This window comes from Corvus moneduloides, chromosome 1 (assembly GCF_009650955.1).
Source record: "Corvus moneduloides isolate bCorMon1 chromosome 1, bCorMon1.pri, whole genome shotgun sequence".
Taxonomy (NCBI): domain Eukaryota; kingdom Metazoa; phylum Chordata; class Aves; order Passeriformes; family Corvidae; genus Corvus; species Corvus moneduloides.
Genome location: NC_045476.1, coordinates 77,954,681 through 77,978,944, shown reverse-complemented (window position 1 = coordinate 77,978,944; position 24,264 = coordinate 77,954,681). Strand labels below are relative to the sequence as shown.

The 24,264-nt window shown below is 45.2% G+C and overlaps 1 protein-coding gene across 4 annotated transcripts in view; it reads left to right on the top strand.

Annotated features, from left to right (window-relative positions):
- Positions 1 to 9,660: 9,660 nt before the first annotated feature.
- ZCCHC2 (zinc finger CCHC-type containing 2) overlaps positions 9,661 to 24,264 on the top strand; it is a 45,068-nt gene continuing 30,464 nt past the window's right edge. For all 4 annotated transcript variants that reach the window (XM_032117084.1, XM_032117075.1, XM_032117066.1 and 1 more), the window contains exons 1-2: positions 9,661 to 10,684; positions 24,053 to 24,164. In XM_032117084.1, coding sequence (XP_031972975.1) covers positions 9,764 to 10,684; positions 24,053 to 24,164 — 1,033 coding nt within the window. In that variant the 5' untranslated portion in view covers positions 9,661 to 9,763. The remainder of the gene's footprint in view (positions 10,685 to 24,052; positions 24,165 to 24,264) is intronic.

Below are 24,264 nucleotides of genomic sequence, written 5' to 3'. Positions count from 1 at the left end.
AAGATCAAGTAAACAATGTTTGAAAAGCACTTTGCAGATGGCAAAAGAAGTCCAGGCATTTCCAGAGATCTAGTGAGAGGAAACATCTTGTTAAACTGCATGTCTCAAATCAGTTTCTACAATTTTTTTTTTTTTCCTCTCATGGTTGCAAGATTATTTGAAAGGAAAAGTAATGTTCAGGTTTTTTGGTACTTGCTGTTTGAAATTCATGTCTCTGTTACATTCTTTTGGCTTTTCTCTTGTGCTCATTACTATGCTCTCTAAGTGCTTAAAAAACATGAGCTCCTCGGACAGTAGAATTTTTAAATTAGTCAGAGTGTGATGTTCAGAGAAATTGAGGGATCTGGGAACCCTTGGAATTCATTAGATGCCAGATTCAAACTACACATCCAAGCTAGATTTTCGCATTTCAAAGATTATTTTTTAACATATTTAAACAGAGTGTTCAGGACTGAGGAAGGGCAATCCCCAGAGACTCTTTAAAACAGGAAATGTAGAGAAAGAAAGAATTGGGCAAAATTATGTTGCAACTGCCTTCTGACACGGAATAGTAATTAAATTGTTAAAAAATTAAACTCTTGAAGTTATTTAAAATGCATGCACAGAGCATCCTTTCCTGAGGAGCTGGAGTGCCTTTTTAAGGATCCTGCAAAAGGCTGCAATGGTAATTCATTTGATTTAACTGATTTTGCCACCTTTTCTCTGGGAGGTGATAAAGCAGGTTGTCAAGATAGATAAGAGTACTGCATTGTGGACTGTGTGCTCACAACGTTTTCCAATCTGAGCCTTCTATCATTAGGGCTTTCTCATCATCTTCAGGCAAACTCAAAGCTTTACAGATTGCAATTCTTTCAGTTTCTCAAAGTGCATCAGGCATATTAAAGATAGAAAAAGCAACGTGTCCCCAAGAGCAGATTTCTTAATTGCTATTTTATTAGGTATTTTATTACTTTCTAGAGGCTTTGATCAATGCTTTGGCCACTGCACAAAGACAGAGGAAGTCTCTGTCATGGCCAGGTGAGTTTATCATCAAAATTGAATGTAGAAGTATAACACAGATGAAAAGGAAGTTCTTGAATGGGGACTGGAGGCTAGCACAGTAGTCCTCATTGTCCTTGTGGCAGTCTGATTTCTACACGTGATGTCTTCCCTTGCATTGGGCAATATTGGGACCTCTGCAGGAGAGACACCGGGCAGCCTTGTTTGGTGGATGTTGCAAGAGCAGAATGGATGGCTGGAACAGGAAGGACCAAGAGATTTGGCACAAGTCACAGCCAGAAAGCATCATTTGGGCTAAGAACAGATTTATTAAGGGAATGGATTTCAAAGCCCATCAAAAGATTTTTGAAGCTCATTGATATCCAATGGCAAGTATTTAAGAAAGAAGAGCAGTTGTGAATAAAATGGCACAGAAAGGAGAAAAAATGGGATAAATACAGAAAAATCTTGGAAGTGCTCAACTGAGAAGAAGATGCTAAGAAATTTTTTGACAAAAAAGTTTTAAAATTTGTTAATTAAAAACCGGCCTATTGCCAATTGTTCCTCACATAGGCTTTTTGTTCTTCAGAGCCTGCAATGCTTCATAGATTTCTGGGAAAGGAAGGGTATTCCTCTTCTAAACTCTGACTGCTCTTTCAATACATGGTAGAGAAAGCTAGGCATGACTAAACTATTATTTCAAGAGTTAGTAGACGATTGTGGACGACAATTATATCCTGTTGAAAACATCCCTTGAGGTAAGTATGGAATAGGGTAATTTGTGACCCTACCCTTGTCTTCAATTATTAATGATAGCTTGTAACTGAGGAAAAAAAAAGAGTAAGGCTTTGGGCTTCAGCCACACGAAACATTTCTCTTTGCTAAACAAGTCACAAGCATCATCAGTGTTACATTCAAGTTCAAGCTAAGCATATGCTGGAGTGCCCTTGCTGAACCAGAGCGGGAATGAGGTGAGCACCCACTCATCTCATGGGTACAGAAGATACCCTGTATTCTCCACTTAGAAATTCCTCTTCTTCTTTATGAAAAAGAAACACAGGTGCTCCTGAGCCCAGGCACCACCGCTGAAACAGCCAAACCACCCAACCAGAGGAGGGCCTTGTGGTGGGAGTCTGTGATGCCTCAGGGGGTGAGGCTGGAGCTTTAGATATTTTCTGTACCACAGTCCCCTACTTCAGCTTTGCTCGGGATTTGAGATGTTGACACTAAACAGCAAATCTGATGCCTTGGACCTTTAAAAGCCACCGAAGTGGGGCTATTAATTTCAGTAGGAACCAGAGCTTATGTAGGTTCCTTTTTTTCTTCTGTAGGAGGTATCCACTCAACTGTTCATTGAATTATTTCTTTATTCTGGAGTAAATTTTGTGATGCTTTTCTTCATAGACCCCAGATTATAAGACATCCCGCTTATATGCTATAAAGTCCTAATAAATACAGATCAGACTTAAAGAGCTTCCGCAAATGTCAATATTTCAAGGCAACCTACTCATTCTTCAGAAGTAGAAAGCCAGAAACACCTCCAGAATGAAACACCTACACATTGAGAGATTTCCAATTCCTTCTTTTATTGCCAAGATGTTGCCAAATGGAGAACTCCTGCTTTACAAGCAGGGATTCACAGCTGAACTGAATACTGGACACCCCCAAAGAGCAAAGAGGAAAACTCTCGAGGACAATTGAACTATGGGCACCTCAAAATAAATACATGTATTGTGGGAGAGAGCAGGAGGAAAGTGAAGGTTTCTTCTTCGGTTTTACTTATTTTCACAACCTACTTTACCATAACTGAATGCCAGCGTGTAACACCTCCTCTGGTAAGCACTCCTGCACTGTTTTCAGGTTAATGTATGCAGTGGGTACAAACAAACAGCAACAGAGTACCAAAGTGTGCTGAGGCTTGAGGATTTTTTAAACAGTGATGTTGTGTGCCCTGAGCCAAAAAAATGGTATGGAGCAGAAGACAAAAAAGCAGTAGCGGAAAACCACCTCATACCCCCAGCAGCACTGAGCTGTGCAGCTGAGGTGGTCATTTTTCCACCAGACCCAGTCTCATCCATAGGCTTATGACAGCAACTCCCACCCCAGAGGAAGATCTCTCCTTTTGCCCTTCAGCTGGGCTCCTGGCAAAAACCTACAGGGTCCCAGCTTTGGCTAATTGTCTCTGGCAGTTGCAGCTACAATTCCTCTTTTGAGGGCTTCAGTGGGACATAAGCCATTCCTGGCACGAGGGGGTTCCCCATCCGCAGGTGAGATGCTAAGCAAGGTCTGAGCTACGTAGAACAGCACACTCTGAGCACTGCTGGCGACGGCTTTGCACAGTGACGGCGAGAGCTGTGTGTCTAATTTGGGCAGCAGCAGATGGATCGTTTAAGACAGAAAGAGACTGGCACTACCAGCAGAGCAAAGGGATAACATGTTCCTTCTGCAGCACAAATCTCACAAGTGACTCATGACTCTTCTACAGCTCACGCTGGCATCCCTTGGTCTTTGTGACTGTAACTGCACATTTTAAAGGTCAGGATGTAGTGCTTTCTCCCTGGTACCTTGGAATCTGTACAGGTGAGAGCTTTGCTCTGAAGAACCTCCAGTGCACATGGTGGTTTCCATATGGTTTGATCAGCAGGTTGCTCTTCTCCTCCTTCTGGCCCAAGTGTAGACATTATGAAATAATCTAGCCAATAAACCTCTCAGTTTGATTCCCGGGTGCTTGTTGCATACATAATTATCATGTACATGACTAATATCAGGCAGGCCTGGTGCCTGAGCCACACCCACATTCCTTCTGCGGGCCCTCATTTCAGAACAGATTTCAATTAACTTTCATCAGATGCTTAAGGTGGCCTAAGTCTTTTCTTCTTTGTGTAGGTGTTTAAATTTCACTGCTTTATACTTAAGGATGTACTTCACTGCTAACTAGAACAGAGACTGGTTTGGGCGGGTGCTTAAATGGTCTTCTGTCTACTGGTCTTATTTAAGTGGTACTTCCCATGACAGCAAAGCCCTGGCATTAACTGACCTGTGTGTGCAGGCTGCCCATGTTCATGAGTTTGTGTGCTGCTCCTTGTGAAAGCACACACCGATGGTTCACCTGTAACAACCTGGAGTCACAGGCATGTCACCACTGATGTCCTTGATGAAAGATTAGAAAGCCCGAAGCTGAATAGTGTTGAAGTGCCCATGGCTCTCTTCCACGAAATGGAATTGTCATCTAGATTGGGTAGTAGCTTTCTGTGCAAATTTCAGTTCTGGGTACAAGGTATCCTGGTACTGCACAATTTATACCAGCCTTAACTCAGGGGGACCTGAATCAGTGCAGGCTGTGCTTGGTGACGGTAGAATCCCACTGAGAATTTCAGTCAGTGCAAGGAAACCACTGGCCAGAAAGAAGAACCAAAGGATATGAATATACCAGTGCTTCTGCACATTTAACTTTCCTTAAGTTCTCTCAATAACTTTACAAGGAGGAAAGCAAACCAATACAGACAGCCATGCATTTCACAGGCTGGAATACTGCACTGAAGTTGAAATAGGCCCCCTATCTTAGCAGCTTGGTAACGTTTCCATCTTTCACAGGTTTCTGAGCTGGATCCAGCTGAAAACGGTAATAATTCACCTTTGACAGCTATGTAAAAGATAGACTGTGGCCTCAGTTCAGCTTCCCTTGAACAGGGAGCTGAAATTTGCAACCGTGTTCCATAACAGTACCTTTATTGGCAAGCTTGCCAAAGAGGACTGGGACAGCTGACCTTTGCAAATGAATAACCAACAACTTTGACTTTAGAAATAGTCTTTCATAATGAAGCTGATCCTGGGAACACACCCTTTGCCTACTCTGAACTTATTTTTCACTAACTTTAAATCCAAAATTATGTTTAAACCATTTAAACTGTGCTTAAAATTGTACGTTTATTCTTACACTGGATGCTAACATAATTAGGACTATGGGTCATCTTCTGCATTAACTATTCATATTGAATATAAAGTCTTAAATGTCTTTAATATGCATGTATTCACTGCACACATGCATATTAAAAAAGTGCTTTCTTAAACATATCTTCAGTTTTCAAACATAAGCTTGCTCAACTCCTGCTGAAAATGAGTTTAAAAGAATAAACCAGCTCAAATATTCAAAATACACCACAGCAATAAGAATTAAAAAACAAGTAATAACAACCTATCAATTTGACAGGTTTTATTTTTAGTGAATTTCGAGTTCTCACATTCTCAAAGCTTTTTCTTCCAGATGCCAGGGCTAAAAGGTAACTACCTCCTATTTAACAAAAGGCAAGTTACACAAAAAATGCCAACTGTCATGAGATAAAGGACAAATCATGAGTCAGCAAAATCATTCCAGAGCTTTATCAAGGAACTTATCTTTTCTTCCAGGTTGTTTTCTTTTGTGTGACATTTGTCTGACATTGCCCGAAATTATTCCCTTACACCTTGGGAGTTTGGCTGGGAGACCTGACAATGTTACTGACAGTGGATTAAACACATCTGCAAACTTCATATAAAGAAGCAATTGATCTTCCTACAGTCTGGGAAAGGAGAAGAAAGGGAATAAAGGGGGAGAAAGAGAAGAAAAGGAATAAAGGAGGAAAGGAGGATAGAAAGATTTGTTTCCTTATTTATGTATCTTCTACCCTGTAGTATGGGAATCCACACGAAGATCCTCACTGAGGATTTGTTACAGCCTTTGTTAAAAGTGAAAATACTTAGTAGCAGAGACAGTACCTGGGGGACAGTATCAACATGAAAAAAAATCCTGATAGATATGAAATATATAAATATATATACTGCTGTATATGAAAGATATATCTACATATCCTACAGTGTTCCTATCTGATTTCTGAATGGACCACAGATCAACTTCATTCCCATTCTTACAAAACAATTTTACCAGATCCATAGTAGTGGGAACAAACAAACAGAGACTGTGAAAGTGATTTTATGTGTTGCTGGAATTAATGGAAAATCTTTTGACTGCCTTGGTGAGAAGCCAATATTAAAAAAAAAAAAAAAGTAATAATAATAAAAAAGAAATGTAACTGTATGTTCATAGAGCTGAAGGTTGCTTTGTTGTTCTCCTTTGGCTTCAGCACTCAGTCCAGTGTCATAGTGTTGTGCTTTTTAGTCTTCTTAATGGTTTTCCCCCCATCTAAAAGCATTGCTGGGGAAGTTTTAGGCCTGCTGAGCAAAACCCCTCAATGCCGATTACCTCTTTGGAAGAACTTAGTGAGGGAGGAGATTTCATTCAAAAGACACGTTGTGGCTGCCTCTACTTGGTGTGGTGGCACCCAAAGTACAGGAAACTGCCTCTCCAGGGCTTGTGTGTCTCCTGATGTTCTCCACAGCTCATGCATCCAAACAGTGATGGTCACAGCCAGGTAGAAAAGCTGAGCCAGAAGGCTCACAGAAGAACCTGTCAGTAAAGACATTTCTAGACTGGCAGTGAAGCTTCTGTGCACTCAGGAAGCTCTGAGGGTTTGGTAAACAGGGGTTATGATGTACAGATGGAAAGAGAGCAGGTGGGGAAGACTCAGAAAAGTTACTATTCCTTTTGCTGCAAATCCAGTAGTGGCAACCATGGCTTGCTTAGACACAGCTTCTTGCCCTTTGTCCTGGGGTGTCAGACTAGACCCCTGCTGTACTCTAATGAAACCCACTTCCCAAAGAAGTGCTGCTCCTGAACCGGCAGCACCGTCCTGCTGCTCCTCTGCCTGCTCTGTGTTGCATCAGAGTTCATCTGGCTTTCAGCTCAGACAGATTACAGACATACTTTTCCCTCTAAGGCTCTGTACATTTGCTCACCCTAAGTCAGCATGACTGTGGGCCCAAGTCATTAAAGACCTATGCAAGCTATACATTTTTTTAAAGAAACCCAGGTTAAAAAACCTCCAGGGCACTTGCTATAGGCAAGATAATTTTATAGTAGCTTTTCCCATTGTACTAGATTGTCAGTGTTTGAGCACTTCCCTTCCATGTCCTCATTCCATTCACAGTCCAGAGTTTCACTTTCATTTCTCTTGGGCTCTTAAGTTTCAGTTCTCTTTCGGCACTGCCCTCTCCCTTGCTGACACCTCCCTCAGCTACTAGCTACTGAATTACTTGTAAGTCCACTTCGAATATCTTTGTCTTCTTTTTGTCTCCTCATAACGTTCCTTTCCCTTCTTTTTTTTTTTTCCTCTCCTGACTTCACATCTTTCACATCTGTTTTCCTCAAGTATCATAGTTTAAGACTTTAAGAAGGGAAAATTAAGAAGGACTGAGTTAATCAGGTTCTTAAGTTTATTTGTTAAACTAAGAATCAGCTTGGGAACTGTCACAAATAGGGTGTGTGTTTTCTGGATGAGAAGAGTGTACTTTCAAGCACTGCCCTCATGAACTTGTGATTTACCTTACCTTTGTGGATTTTTGAATGGACCAGTGGACCTTCTCTTTCTGCCATCCCCTTCCACCCATTACCACAAAAATAAAGTCCTTTTTCACTCTCTATAGTGTTATCTGTTTGGAACTATGTCACATTTTATTTGAATCACAGACTGTTGAAGTAGGAAATGTTATTTCTAACATTTGGATCATTGTAATTCTGATCTTGCAAATTCTATTCAGACTAAATAACTGTTCAAATTACTAAGCAGAAACCTCGCATCTTATTTCTGTGCTTCCACAATTCCAGCTTGGCACATCCCCCAAGACAGTCACAGTAATTTTTCTTTGGAAAAAAATATAACAATAATATGACAAGAATTGCTGTAATTCTAGAATTACTGCTTCAAAATGACAACATAAGAAAATATTCTACTGTGGCATTATGATAGCTGCTTTAGCTAATGACTGCAGGGATCTGGAAAGATTCACAGGTTCAGCCCAGCCATAACTGCCAAACAGTATCAAATAAAAGAGGATAAAACAAGTTCACGAGACTTCATGCAACTTTTCTTCACCACCCTAGTCCTGGGACCAGCAAAGAATTGTTGGCAGTCAGAGATGGAAGGGTAAGGTCTGACCCACTTCCCACTCCTCATTCCACTCCTGAAGAGGCGGTGAGGACAGCGGCAGTGCTCCTGTGATGCCAATGAGCGAGGAGAGCTGCGCTGAGTTAGGGTCAAGTCCATTTGTGTCACTAGAAGAGGACTGAACAGCCATTAGGAACTTATAAACCCAACATGAGCTACCTTCAAATTAGTCATTTAATTTTTAAAAGTAAAATACAGTTGTTTGCTGTACATATATAAGAATGCAGGAAATGTTATAGTCTGTGACCACCATTCAAGACTGCTCTGTGGTAAATCTGAGTGATGCATACAAGACTATTATAATCTGCATGACAGTTTCTTAGTTGTTTGATAAAGCTCTTCATCATAGCACCATCGGCTTCTGAACAAACAGATAAGGGGCAGTCAGATCTGGCAGTTTATACTTTGAGGCTGTAAGCAGTTCAGGGATGCTGCTCTGCATAATTGTAATTAAAATTAATTTTATTCTTCACTGTGCTGTTAAGCAAGCCACAGACTTGGTTCTCCTTTCAAATACACCTCCTTTATGTAACTGTGGGGGAATCAAAGCGAGGAGCACTGAAACTTTGTGATTACTCAGAGCACTGGTTAATCTTACAATTGTAGGCTCTTCATTGTGGAACACAATAGTTGGGAACACAATTGGGGAAATGAGAGAGCAGTAAGCCTGCTATTTCCTAACGGAGTATCCCTAAGCCATTCTGCTGAACTATATTTTTTTCTGCAATATTCCCTTTATTTCCCTACTGTAAAAAAAAAAAAACAACCTCGGTGGAAAGCCACGATCCTATAACAATAGTGATTTTTTAAAAGGAGACATCTTACAATAGCAGAAGTTTCAACTGCATCAGACTTTAGAAATTAGGAAATAAAAATTAGAAAGGCCTGTAGCAGCCATGTTTCCACACTCAGCATTGTTCCACCACCGGCACGGCACAGCTCTGGGCCCGCTCCTGCCGGCTTTGGGCAAACCCACGTGGCTCCGTACACCAGAGCCATCAGCCAAGGCACGGCCTTATCTCAGGGAAATCTTTTAGCCAGGCGATACGGAGGCTCGCTCAGACTGGTCCCAGGCGAACTGTTGACCTGTTCCCATCGGCGTGACCAATGGAACTCACCGGACAAACCCGGAGCCCCCGCCCGTTCCCAAACCGGGCACCGCTCCCTGCGCCGCGCGCCAGGCGGGCCGCTGGCGGGGCGGGGCCGCGGCGGCCGCGCGTGCCCGGGGCGCGCCGCGCGCGCAGCCCGCGCACAGCTCGCCGCCCCGCTCGCGCCCCCCGGCCGCGGGCGGGCGCGCGCGCTGACGCGGGGCGGCGCCCATAGGCGGAGAGGCGCGCGCGCGCTCCGCCCGCCACCCGCCCTTCCCCTGCCCCCGTCCCCCCGCCGGGAGCTCGGGCCTCAGCCGGTCCGCCGCGCCGGCCCGGGGTCGCGAGCGCTCCACCGCCGGCGCCTACCGGCTCTGCGCGGGCGCCGGACACAGGCGGGAAGAGGGGGGAGCGCCGGGGAGAGGCGGAGACGGGGAACGGCCGCCGCCGCAACCGAGCCCCCCCCCGCCCGCCCACTCCTCCCTCCCCGCCCGCCGGGACCGTTTCGGCCGCCCTCCCGCCCGCTCCGCGTGTGCGCGCGCCGCTCCCGCGCCGGCCGGGCCGCATGAGCGGCATGAGCGGCTCCGCCTGAGCGCCGCCACCTCCCCGCTGCCGCCGGGTGCCGGCGGGCGTCGCGTCCCCCCCGCGCCGCCGCCGAGGATGCTGAAGATGAAGCTGCCCCTGAAGCAGACGAGCCACAAGGCAGCAGCGGCGGAAGATGGGACGGCGGCGGGGCTGAAGGAGCCCAGTGGTGCCCTGGACTGTCACCTCCCGCTGCAGCAGCAGGTGCCCCGGGCCCGCGGGGGCGCCGCGGCGGCGGCGGGAAGGGGGTGTGGGCTGGAGAGGCCGAGCCGGCTGCACGGCCTGGGGCCGGGGCCTGGGCCCGGCCCGCCGCCCCCCCCCGCCTCGCTGGGCGCTCCGGGCGGCGGCGGTCCCGGCTCGGCGGCCGCCCGCACCGACAAGGAGACGGTGTACGAGTGGTTCGGGCTGGTGCTGGGCTCGGCGCAGCGCCTGGAGTTCATGGTGGGGCTGCTGGACCTGTGCAACCCTCTGGAGCTGCGATTCCTGGGCTCCTGCCTGGAGGACCTGGCCCGCAAGGACTACCACTGCCTCCGCGACTCGGAGGCCAAGGCCAACGGGCTCAGCGACCCCGGGCAGCTCGGCGACTTCCGCGACCCGGCCGTGCGCTCCAAGCTCATCGTCTACCTGGCCCTGCTGGGCTCCGAGAACCGCGAGGCCGCCGGCCGCCTGCACCGCCTCCTGCCCCAGGTGGACTCCATCCTGCAGAGCTGCCCGGCAGCGCGGCGGGCCCCGGCCGAGGAGGAGGAGGAGGAGGAGGAGGAGGGGGACGTGGTGGTGGTGATGGACGGAGCCGCGGAGAACGGGCAGGCCGGGCTCCCCGCCGCCCAGGGCCTGGGCTGCGGCGCGCAGGAGGAGCTGCTCCTGCTCTTCACCATGGCCTCGCTGCACCCGGCTTTCTCCTTCCACCAGCGGGTCACACTGCGGGAGCACCTGGAGCGGCTGCGGAGAGCCCTGTGCGGGGACCAGGAGGAGGAGGGCTTCGGCCGCCACCCAGCCCAGGTAACGCCGCGTCCTGCGCTCTTCCTGCTGCGCCATCTCAGCGGGTCCTTCTTCCATCGGTCTCTCGTTTTCGTAAGAGCGGCTGCTTGCTTTCCCCGAATCCCCCCATTGGGATGTAGTCCCTCCCGCCCTCCCCCTACCACGACAGTGTCAGCCCCGGCCGCCCCCACAACCTGCTGCGGAGTGTCTACTACGAATTTCTTGGCGGGGGGAAGGGCTGATTTTCCTAGCCTGCCATGCTTTCTGGAACACTGCTTTTTTTTCTGGAACTCTGCCGTGCTGGAGTGCAGGGTGCACAGTACTGAACTGGCTGCCTTGTACGCTGTAGGCCACTGTACGATGCAGGAATACAAGCAACAGCTTGACTAAACTTGTAAAAATAGAAATAATAATAACAGTCATGCTAGATAGAGACCAGATTGCCTAAGAGAGCATTCTCTAGGGGCTTCAAACCTATAGAATACGTTGAAATATTTTTTATATGGAGCCTGCTCCCTTGCCCCTTCCCAAAATGAGACACAGGCTTGAACTTGGCAAGAATCAGGGTCGGGTCACCAGCTCGAAGGCTGGTTCTCTGAAATACCGGGTTCAGTGAGATGGCTGACAACGTTGGGGAAGGGGTGGTAATGATTCCACTAAAGCAACAAAGTGTCACAACTGGAGCTTCTGTGTGGAGAAAAACTGATTTTTTTGGGTGGCTGTCAGGAAACAGCAAAGCTCATCTTGGAAGCCGATGTGCCACTTGTTGCTAGGAGGTGGCTGTCACCGGGGATGAGGACTTGCAGTGAGTGACAACGGAAGCTTTCTCCTGTGCAGTAGCTCTGTTTAAGCGGAGGTTTTCCCCCAGTGCCGTTCACTGCTGCCCTCTTGATAAGCATTGGCTTTAAAATTTGCCCCATATTTATGCAGCCAAGCCGTCCTCATGGAGCTCTGCAGTTTTTGGTCTATAGATGGCCTCTCGTGCAAAGGGGAAGGAAGGGCTGGAAGATGGGTGTTTATAGTACTGTTCCACTGAACCCATCAGGTTTTCATGAGTTACTTGACAGAAAAGGGTACAAAGCAGTAAGGGTTGGGGTTTTGGATTTTGTTCCTAAGTTGCTTGCAGTGCAGTCCATTTCAGTCCACTTGTAGAAAACTTCGGCATTGCCTGCTGTATGAAAGGAATGGCTCCTTCTGTTTGGTAAAGATGGGATATGCTCCTGAGGAGTACTTGAAGGAGAGGGATGAGTTTCTAAGCCTTCAGATGTATTAAGTAAATGCTTATATCATTTAAAGGCCAAAATGCATTTGGCAGGCCATAAACTAATGGGCAGATGTTAGGGGATTGAAATCACAATGAATTTGGAACATCAGACCAAAAAGTGTTTATTTTGGCTCGCTGGCCTGCATCAAGTCTAGTTCTATCCCAGAATTAATCCTGAAAGTCCATCTTTCCGGGGAGAAGATTGAATTGCAGGAAGTGGTAAGACTGGACACTGTTCCTCTGGGTTTAAAGTGCTAGTAACCGGAAACATACTTCCTGCCTGGAGCTGGCACAGCAGTTGTAGCTGCTCAGTGTGTCCCACCAAATGCCGTTGGGAGAGCAGGCTCCCGTGAACTACTGGAATGGAAGTCAGTTTTGTGCAGTGTTCTGGCTTCAGCATAAAAGCAGTTGTCCAAGTTGTGGTGGTTTTGTTTACTCAGGGAACACTGAGAGACCCGAGTCAGCTTGGCTGAACATGCACATCACATACTCCATAGTCGACACAGCAGTGAAACGGCAACCCTTCCGTAGGCTTTCCTCCCCCTCCCCCCTTTCTTAATGGCTAATTGTAAATACAGCACAGCCTTTCTGGGAAATAATGGCTGACAGGGAACAGAGGGATCAGTGGGTTTCTGCAGAGTATTTTCAGTTCCATGGGGACAGTGGGACCCTCGCAGATAAAACGCTGGAAGAGATGGAGCCAGTAGCAGGGTTAAAGACTTCCCTGGAAAAATGCTGCCGTAGCGTTAAATTGAACTTGATTTTAAAATCCTGTCGGGTGTCCACAGGCCTTTTATCGTCCTTTAATCTCTGAAATTTGAGTGCCTTCAGGGCTCTGTGTTTGTGAACTAGAACGGTTCATAAAGACCTCTCTGAAATTTTATTCGGCTGGGCTCGTGTCGAAAGGGCAGGGCTCCATCTCTGGGAATGACCCGCTCCAAGCCGGGCAGCCCAAGCAGCTCTGCTCGGGAGCCTTCAGGGTGGTCGCGGTGCTCCGCGGCCGCCCGGGAAGTGCTCGGGCAGGCGGTGCCCGTCGCGGGTGGCAATGGCCGCGCCCGGAAGGGGGACGCGGGCTTTTTGCTCCCCCGTTAGACGGGCACAGCCGGGCGCGGCGGGGGCAGAAGGACCGGCGGGAGGGGGAGCGAGGAGGGACACGACGCCCCTACACACCGAGCGCCGTCACGGCCCGCGTAAACGGGGTGACCCCTCTCTTTGCTTGCGGGGAGGACGGGTGGGTCGCGGATCCCCCGCGCCCCGTGAGGGGCACAGCCCCGCTGCCGCTCCGCCAGCCCCCCTGCGCGGGGAACACGGAAGCGGTGCCTGATGGTGACCGCCGCTTCCCGCCCCGTCCAATATGGCGGCGGCTGGCTCCCGGTCACGTGCCCGCGGGGGCGGCGCCCGCGCGGCGGGAAGGGGCGGGGCGCCGTTGCATAACGGGGAGGGCGCGGGCCGCCGGGACCGCCCCGCTTCCCGGCTTCCCGGCTTCCCGGGGCGGCAGGCGGGAGGCCTGGGGCGCTGGGAAGAGCCCGGCGTCTGTGCGGGCACTGTGGCGTGCCCGTTGATCGGTCAGAACAGGCGCAGCAGCAGTTTTGTGCAGAGAGGCTGCGAGCTCAGCTCTGCTCTTCCCGTGCTTAGCGCTCCCGGGCGTTCTCACCTCCCGGCTTCTGGCCCGTCGGAAGGTGGTCACAGAGCTGTTGTTCACATGGGCCGTGGAACAATAATGTATTCCTATGGCTGGCAGCAGTGATGTGAAATCACCCTGCAGAAGTGAGGGAGTTCAGTCCTGGAGTTGAGTCAGGTGGCTTGTCAGTTCTGGATTCTGAATTCCTTAGGGCAAAGGACCGTGCTATTGCACGTGGCATATCTAACAAAATGGCTCGGTTTGAGGTTTGAAGGAGCTGTAACACCTAGCTTTAGTGAACACCAAGGCTTGAGATGATTTACTAGAACATAAAGCAATTTGCTTTTTCCCGTTATTGGGGTAATGTTTTCTGGAGAGGGTCTGTGTTGTCTGATAAAATTGAGATCGCAATGAAGTTGTTTCATGACAAAGGTTTACTGAGATTGTTGCTCTTTTTGGGTCTTAATTCAACGATCTTTAAAAAATGTAACATTTCTTAGTGATATATTTTAACAAATTCAGCTCAGAATGGTGGAGAAATTCCAAAGTTGTGGGAGGTAGGACTGTTAAGAGTGGGATGGGCAGAGCTAGGATCTCCTTACAATTGCATAAATTTTGTTTCTTTATGAAGTGTTCTGAATTAAGGTTTGGGAGTTTTTATACATAAATATTTGATACTATTTTCAAATCCTTAATTTAAGGTGTGGCTTATAATAACAATGCCTTTTCAAAAAAAGTCATTGGTGCATTAAGCTGCAGAATATCAATTTTGAATCTAAAGTTGAAGTATAAGAATAAATTGGGCATTTGCTGCTGAATGAAAGAAGCGTTAATGTGCAAAGATCCTGTTGATACCACTGTATATTGGTTTAAGTAGCAACATATAGCTTAACTCTTGCATGGATTATTTGTGTTTACTAAGTACATCATGATCAAAGGAGTTTGACTTTATTCCTTATCTTTTTCCATCCCATTGAATGTCTGGGATCAAAATGCTGAAATACTGAGGACGTTCTGAATATCTAGCAACATAATAAATGTGGCTTGCATTATGCCCTGGAACATTTGATCAAGCATACTTGACAGGAATAGAACCAAGGTTCTGTTGAAAAAAGCAATCTCCTGGAGATAATGGTTTGTTGAATAGTATAATTAGCTGGCTGGAGGATTCTTCACAGAAAAAAGTCTCTACTTACAAAGAAAGGGAAATTTTCTATTTGCGTATTTTTCTTAGTACACTTGCATTTATAGGATACTTCGTCTGCAAATTAGAAGAGTGCTTTTATAATTGATCTTCAGTCACTTCCAGCAGAATAAGGTAGTAGAATTTAATTTTAGAATCTAGAGCTCTGTCTGCAGTGCACTGTTTTTAGTGGTCATAGAGTTGAATATAAGGAAAAGTGTGTCTTCAGAGTCTGGTTTAGATAAGAGACATCAAGATAAAAAATGTAATTTTACTTGTGGCAAAGATCTTTTAAATGGTGGTACACTCCGGGGAAATACAAATGTTTTACAAGTTTTGCATACTGAGATAAAAAATATTCCAGCTGCCTCAGAGAACCTAACAGCCTTGTCTCTGAACAGGAGTTTTTCTGGCTCCAAACAGGAGTTAAGAATTTCCAGAAACATTACTGGAACTCTTCTGGAAAGGAAGTCATAGCTAGATAAAAGACAATGCCTAAAATGACTGAGTTCTATCTAGATGTGCATGCTGATGCTCCAGGAAATTGCAGAGTAAAAGCTTTCACTGCTTTGAGCTGTTTTAGCTGTTTAATTCTAAATGTGAGATGTTAGTAGAAGCTTGTAGCCTTTCCCAGTCCCATTATACCAGAGTTAATCAGTCTCTTGCTGTTGTCCCTGACAGTTTGTTCTCCAGCATAGTAAATGAGTACTGAGGGTTGAAAATATACCCCTGACTTCCTAATGCTTGCGCTTGGATTGCTGTAGTTGAGTTGTGGTCTGGTTTTCAGGGTTGCCCAACGCTGACTTATTTATAGATAGCAGGATCTCACTGGGTTTGGAGTCCAGAGGAATCTCAGCTTTTTCTAGACCTGCAGAAAAGGGTGCAGACAGCAGCAGTAAGATGGTTGTGTCTGTGAAACATCTGAAGTCTGTAGGATTCTGCCTGCTTAAATCTGTCACCTTGTTTGCTTGCCAGTGTCAGTCTCTAGCCAGAGCTGTCCTAGAAAACACTACAGCTGATTCTTCATTAACTGTAATTTAAACAAAATGCCTACTTTTCCTTAAAGAGTTGATAAATTTCTGTAGTATCCTCCAAGTCTAAACGTTTATGCTTCTGGAGACCAAAACTGGCAGAGGACTGTCTCAGAGATCTGGCTGGAAACTGCATTCCTTTGTGAGTTTCTTGCCTTTCCTCAACCTTTTAATCTTGTGTTTTTGGGAGAAGAAAGTAAACATACTTTAAACACTTAAAGAAAATTTAGTGTCTTGGGAAGTGTCTTAAAAATGAGATAACCACAAGACAGAGATTTTCTGTTATTCGGAGATGCTGTACATGAGAGAATACTTCCAAACTATGCTGGAGTTCAAGGATTGGACAAAATGATATATTGCCCTCTGATGGTAATTAAACGTAGTAATGAAGGCATCGTCCCTTCTCAGTACTGACTGTACTTCAGTGAACTACTCTTCAGGGGCAAATGCTTTGAAATCTTCCTGTCACTCCAGACTGTTATGAGCATAATTTTTTTGTATTAGTCTGAACTGCTACATTCAGGTAATTTTATTTTTATTCACTCAGCTGACAATAACAAGAGTACTGAAGTTGCACAGAGCGTTGGATGAGCAACCACCTGGGGATACAGTTACACCTGAACTGGTGCTTGGCTGGCTATGGCTTCAAATTCTCTACTTTGCCATGGGCTAGCTAGGTTGGACTGAAACTGTGGTTTAGGTTCTGTTAAAAGCTCAGGTGCAGGTGAGACTTAGAACACACTGTGTTTCTAGCAAACACAAGGTGCATTATTTCCCCAGCACTTGTAAGTCATAGGTGTAGCTGCCATGTCTAGTACTTTAAATGTAATTCCACAGGCCTTGAGAGTTGAATTTGTCCATGTGATGTAAGAGGGTTGGTATGGCCTTTGTCTCAAAATTGTTATGATTTGGTAGTGCTATAAGTTAGTCAGTATGTGATTGCTGAAGCTGTTATATGGTGTCATTTTCACCCCTGAATCAGCTGATGTTTTGTCAGGTTTGTCTCCATCGTAGTGTTTTGTTGCTGCCTCTTACAGGTGAGCTCTTAACATAGTTTGGCTAAACAAATATGCTTTAAAGTACTTTTAGGCACCTGTGCATACTCTCTGTGTGATTCAGCTTAGTAGATATGAGTTAATAGAGCAGTAACACATAATTCATTTGATCTGTATGTTCAGCCAGTCAGGCTTTTATTGCACATGTTACAGGATTTTATGTCTGGTCACAGAACCATGCAGGGATTGAGGCTGGCTGAGACCTCTGGAGGTCTTGCTTGCTTAGGAGTATCTTCAAGGATGTAGACTCCACAACCTCTCTGGGCAGCGTGTGCTCAGTCACCCTGACAATGAAAGAGTGTTTCCAGATGTCCAGAGGGAATCTCCTGTGTTTCAGTTTCTGCCTGCTGCTTCTGCTTTTGTCACTGGTCACTGCTGAAAAGAGCCTGGCTCCATCCTCTTTGCACCCTCCCTTCAGATGTGTGTATACACACACACACTCACAGGTATATGTACATTTTTATGTGTATAGGTCTTTTTCTGCAAAGCTGCTTTATAGTTGGTTAGGTCCCAGAGTGTGTGGTGCCTGTAGTTGTTCCTGCCCAGGTGCAGGATTTTGCACTTCCCCATGTTGGACTTTCTGAGATTCCTGTCTGCCCATTTCTTCAGCTGTGGTTCTATGTGGAATAAGCATTATTGTTCTGAAGGTTGATTCTGCATGTTAAAACATAAGTTAACATGGAAATACCTATGTTGTAGGTTGGTTTGACCAAAAGAGAGATAATGTGGTGGATCTTTTTGGTCTTAGATCTTGAGTCTTGTAGAACAGCTGTCTGCATCTTAGATCAATTGGATGGTGCCTTTGTATAGCTCAGAGCTTCCGGATTGGAGCATGGCTTATCAGCAATGTCAGTTGGGCAATTGTCTGCAGTCTTGATCTTGCATTTGCCTAGCAGCTCATCCGAGACAGTACTGGATTTTTTTGGTTAGGGGACAGTCTGTTGTATCAACAGTGGTCAGCATTAAACAGGTTTTGAAGCATTGCTGCTCTATATGTTTGCATTTGTGAGTATTAAATGCATATGCTGGATTTCCATTTTAAGATGGCCTGAATGTTCTATCCCTGTACCCAAGCCACTCCCCACAATGGTGGGGTGCAGATACAGTTGCTCAGTGTGTTGAGTAAGGCTTCATCTCTGCTGCTGCTGTCGTCAGGAGAGAGTTCAGCAGCACACAAGTACACAGGCAGTTTCACCCAGTTGTTGCTTCTGGAGAGGTGGTGTTGAACCTTCGTGCTGTCACAGCTATGTACCAATGCATCTGCATATCACAGCTGTGAAGCAATGAGGGTAGGAGCTTGCAAGGTTTGCTGTAAGCAAATCATGCCTTTGGTCTTGTAATTGGCACCACATCTGTTAATGATTATTTTGACATCACTCAATTTTCTTGAAGGTGCAGATGCTGTAGTTGATAACTCATGATCATGAGTTAGACCTTGATTTTTTCAAAAATGCCTTCTTTCATCTGGTTTTGTTTGTCAGTTCCCACTTGTAGATGAATGAATGAGCTGTGCCAGTTTACATCTGCACAGCCTGCAAGGCTGAGTAGTGCTGTCCCTCATAGCTCATTTACTGTAGTCTTGCAGAAAAGTAATCTTTCATATTTTGGCATACAGAACTAATCAAGCTGTCCAGCTGCTGCAAATATGTTTTCCTTGTTAGTGCTCATCAGAGCTGATGAATGAATAGTTCTTTTATGAAAGTGCAATGCAAGCATCAGAAGACTTATGTACATCAGTCACTTGCTCATGATGATTAGTAGGCTATCCAATAACAGATTTCAGTACATATTGACATTGTTTGATCAGTCATCTACATTGATAGAAGGCAGAGTTTGGACATCTGTCATGTGTAGGCTAGCTGTGATCTGCTCAACTCATGTGGCATTAGGTAGAGCAACATCCTTCTCAGCAGGATGGCTCTCCACTTTAGATATTTGGTGCTAGTGTTACAGACAGGCACCCCTACACCTTGAGACAAACACTCTTGGACTCCTCTTCAGGAGACTGCTTGGTAGAGAAGCATGGAATAAGCCCTGGAGGGAAGAGGAGCCCCAGAAAACTGATATTAAAGGATCACCTCCTCCAAGCTCAGTAGTGATGCATCCCAATGAGGAGGAAGTCAGACAAAAATACTAGGACGCCTGTGTGGATAAGTAAATTGCTTCTGGATAAAGTGAGACGTGAAAAGGAAGCCTACAAAGGGTGGAAGGCGGTGACAGATACCCTGGGAGGAGTAGAGACAAGCTGTTTGAGCACCCAGGTTAGGAAAGCTAAAGCCCTGATAGAACTAAATCTAGTCAGGGATATCAATGGCAACAACAAAATCCTCTGTAAGTACATTGGTGGTAAAAGGAAGACTCGAGAAACTGTGAGCCCTCTCCAAAAGTAAATGGCATATTTGGTCTCCATATCCTGGGATACAGAGAAGGCCAAGGTACTCAACAACTTATTGCCTCAGTCTTCACCAAGTGCTCCAGCACACAGCATTGAAGTCACAGCAGCAAAGGCAGGATCTGTGAGAATGAAGAACCACCAACTGTAGGAGAACATGTTCAAGACCATCTAAGGAATATGAAGGTGCTCAAGTCAAGGGGACCTGATGAGATGCATCCATGGGTCCTGGGGGAACTGACAGTTGAAGTATCTCAGCCTCTATCCATTATATTTCAGAAGTCATGGCAGTCTAGTGATGTTTCCGCTGACTGGAAAAGGGGAAACATAAGCCCCATTTTAAAAGAGGGAAATAAGGAAGACCTGGGGAACTAGAAGTTGGTCAGTCTCACCTCTGCTCAGCAAGATCATGAAACAGATCCTCCTTGAAACCATGCTAAGGCACCTGGAAAATAAGGAGGCATTTTGTGACAAACATGGCTTTGCTAAGAGCAGATCATGCCTGACAGATTTGATGGCCTTCTACATCGGGGTGATAGTGTTGGTAGATAAGGGAGGAGCAACTGACATCATCTACCTGTACTTGTGCAAAGCATTTGACTCCATCCCACGTCAGCCTTGTCTCTAAACTGGAGAGACATGGATTTAACAGATGGACCACTCAGTGGATAAGGAATTGGCTGGATGGTCGCACTCAAGGAGTTGTTTTCAGGGGCTCACTGGTCCAAGTGGAGATCTGTGACAACTGGAGTTCCTTGGGGTTGGTGCTGGGACCAGTGCTGTTCAACATCTTTGTCAGTGACACGGACGGGGGATCAAGGGCACCCTCAGCAAGTTTGCCAATGACACCAAACTGTGTGTTGCCATTGTCACACTGGAGGGACAGATCCACAGGACCTTGTCAGGCTTGAGAGGGGAATCTCTGTAAACCTCATGAAGTTCAAGTAGGCCAAGTGCAAAGTCCTGCTGGTGGGTTGGGGCAATCCCAAGCACAAATACAGGCTTCGCAGAGAGTGGAGAGCAGCCCTGGGAAGAAGAACTTAAGAGTGTGGTTTGATAAGAAGCTCAATGTGACCTGGCAGTGTGTGCTTGCAGGCTAGAAATCCAACCATATCCTAGATATTAGGAAGAAATTCTTTGTTGTGAGGGTAGTGAGACACTGGAACAGGTTGCCCAGAGAAATTGTGGATGCCTCATCCCAAGAAGTGTTCAAGGCCAGGTTGGATGGGACTCTGAGCAACCTGGTCTAGTGAAAGGTATCCTTGCCCATGGCAGAGAGGTTGGAAGTAGGTGATCTTTAAGGTCACTTCCAACTCAAAACATTCTATGATTGTATGATACAGTCCTGGGAAACGTCTCAAGTGATAAGGTTGTTTTTTTAACATAGTGCTTGCTTTCAACCGTATGAGGTCAGATCTGTTTGATACAAAACTCTGGTCTAGGTTGTAAGAGTAGATAATTTTTAGGGTGCTCTCTTAGCTCCTTTCACTTTCAAGGAGAAATGTAGTTAATCCTCCAGCCATCACAAGGATCTGTGTGATTATCAAATTAATTATCTGGCAGCTGGTTTGAGGCCACCCACATTTCTTGCTTCGCTGTGTTTTAATCATTAGCAGCAGCACTGTGAGCAGTGAAGTCTCACAGTGACAAAGGCCTGTGTGAGAGTTAACCTTGTGCTTGCACGTGTTGTGTGAACACGGAATGCGTTGTATTCACTGACAGGAAAGGATGAGCACAGCTGGTTCTATACAGCGTGGCCTTCCTCAGCAGTGTGCCGGGCTTTAAAGGACTTGTGTTCCTGGTGTGACTGGCACCAAGTAGCAGTACATGGTGCCACTCTTAATATTCTCTGGCCCTTCAGACTGCCTAGACTTTCCAGTCACTTGCATGCTAGAGTTGTCTGCTCTGACAGTGACACCTGTATTTTAGTTACTTGTGAGTTTGATGTCGAACTGTCACACCAAAAGTGAAGAGATGTAATGCAGCTTAAGACAGGATCTGGAGCTGGCAAAGGGACAGCCTGTGCAGGCTGTAAGGTAAAGCTACAACTGCTCTGGATTTTCCTGCTGTCTACCTCCTGTAGAGGTAGACAGCAAGCTACCTTGCACTAGCTATGTGAAAGCCAGTGGTCACAAAATACACACAGTGCATATTACTGGTTAACTTTCAAGGTGAAGAGTTCTTCAAGTGAATAAATTATGAATTTATTATAGGTCTTTTATAACCATCAATATAATTATTTTAGTAAGTTTTGAAACATGTAATATTTTGCAGTTTAGAGGGGGTCTTCAAATGCAGTTGTAATTTGCCTGTTACAGACTGCTGCCATGGATAGAAAAATAACCGTTCTAGAATAATTCACTGCAAAAGAATTTGTATGCTGTTACAAAGATGATGTATGTGCTAGGTGAGAAGCAGTTTTCTAGTATTAGGAGGTGTAGCAGCAGTATTTAATGCTTCTTTGACATGAGCTGAACAGAATACTTTTTTGAAGTAAATCTTATTTCTATACCTCTTTTAAAAACTGCTCACAGTTTATTTGACTTTTTAACTAGCAATTATTTTTTAGAACAGACTGTAATTTATTTTCCATTAATCAAAACAAATATCCTGACTTCGAAGGCAAAAGAAGGTTTGACTTTAAATTTGATTGGTTTTAGATCAGGAGTTAACACTTAACCACACCAAAGTACTTCCACTTTTTCTGTCCACAGTTGTTATGAAATGTCTGCTGAAACAGTATCAGTGGGTTTTTTTGAAGAATTCTGAAAGTGGTTCTCTCCAGAGCATGCTTGTGTGTTGGCTTGTTTGGTTTTTTTTTTTTAGTAAATTAAACTTGAAAATGTGCTGAAGCTGTTAAAAAATTGCCATCTCATTGACATACAGCTGTTGTCGTTTTTTATTCCATATCTGACATTGTGCTCATCATTTATTAGATGTTTGCTGAGATTGTTTACTGAATGACTGGGGACTGGTGTGAGTTTTATCTTGAAGAAACAAAGCAGGCTTTATATTTTAAATCTGATGGCTTCGAAACCTGACATTACTGGCCCTCAGAGCACAAACCATACACCAGTTTGAAGAAACTGCTAAAATACCCTGCAGTGCAGTCTAGAGATGCTAACTGTGTGCTGGTATTGATGTCACTGATCAAAGTTAGGTTACCAGCATGCCCAGGGCAGGCTTGATGCCTGGACACTTCCCAGGTCTGCATGTGTTGGATATACTGTTCAGAGTTGCCACAGTTTGTACCCACGCTATAGATGAAGTAAAGCTGGTTTAGTAAGGTGAAGCCAGCTTTAGCTGATGTATCTGTCACATCTGAAGAAGTTTGTTGAAGAATTGGCAGGGGATTCAGATGTCTTTTGCTGCCTCTGGGCTTCCTCATTCTAGTCATTCTGTTGTGACAGTCTTGGGGTCCTCTTCAAGAAATACAGTAACCAGTCTTGGCTGATGATTTGTCTCATCACATTGCACAAGTCCTTAAAAAACCCCAACAAACCACATATATTCTGGCACTTACTATTATGCTTCTTGCATTTAAAAATAGAGTGATCTCTGGAGATTTGTATTTTTCCTCTACCCATCTTTTATTAAGGTCTTTCAGTGGAGCAGTGTTCTTCATCCTGAATGAAAAAATCTTCTAGTTTTCAAGCAGACCAGTTCCTAAATGTTTCTGGTGCATTCAGTGTCCCCTAACTTGCTATTTAATCAGCTCATATGTTACACTGCTTGTTACAGATAAATAAGGGTGCTTTACTTAAAACAGATTAATCAAAAAATTTGCTAGTAACTTCCTGTATTTCCCAGTTCTTTGTGGATGTCCCTTTTTAAGGCAGTGTGTTGTTTCCTTGAACGTGGAGTTAAGCAGTTGCATCTTATGTCACTGGATGTTTTAAAATATTTCTGAATTTTAGCTTGGTTGGTCAGTTTGTTGCTTTCTTTTGTTTTAGCAAGACCTGGTCCTTGAAGAATGTGTAAATTGATACATTAATGTCTTATCTTAATTTGGAAAGAATTATATAGGCTCTTGTTACCCTAGGGAAACCACGTGTAGTCCATACTCTTCTAATACTTTCTTCTTACTTATCGTTGTTAGTCTAGATTGTTCTTTATTCTCTTACTTATCTGTCCATGTTACCTATCTTGTGTGATTTCTTTTTCTGTCCCTCCTTGTGCACTGTATTAAACCACTAATACTTCATGGCATATAATTTTGAAGTCTGCATGTAAATGTGGGGGGAGATGAGCTTTCAGTCTGTCCTTTTCTCTATGAAAGTGAGGGTGTTGGTGGCAACTGCTTGCGTTCTGTATGCTTACTTAGTAAGAGATGCATGGATTTAGCTGTCAGGACCATATGTCCTCATAGACTGTCCAAGCAGTTACTCCTGATTTCCTATATAGAAGAGGTGGCAGGCTGAAGGTACAGGGCATGAAAATAGTTGAGGAGACTGTATTTAGAATGTAGTGAGTAGATGACTTGACACATTAGTAGTTGAAAGAGTTCATACTAATAGTAAATTATTACTGAAGTTCTGAGCTAATGATCTTGAGTTGTCCAGCTTGACATACCCTATCTGCTACCCTATTCTGTTTTTAAAATAATGTCAGTGAAACATTGGAGGTTATAGGTGGCATTTGATAAACATGTAAATAGAGTAAGAACTGAAGTGGCTAATGACCACCTTTTTGCCACTGTCAGGAGCTTCAGGTTTTTGTCCTGTGGAATACCAGATAAAGTGTGGGTTTGTGGGGTTTTTTGTAGTACCTGCTGTTCAGAGCAAGCTTTGGTAATTAGATCTTATACTAAGACACTTATTTTTTTTTCTCCTTCTTAATTTAGAGCAACTTTTCCCATGATGACTGCATGTCAAGTAAAGAGACCAGTTTGCTAGAACGAACCACAGCACCTCATGATGGACTCCCCATGGCTTCCCACAGACCTCAGCGAGAAGGTAGGCTGTCTGAGCTTCCTTTTGGGGAAGGCTTTAAGGGTTTTCTTGAACATTAAACTCTGCTTGGAGTTGTAGACATCTTGCATCTCTCTTGCTGTTC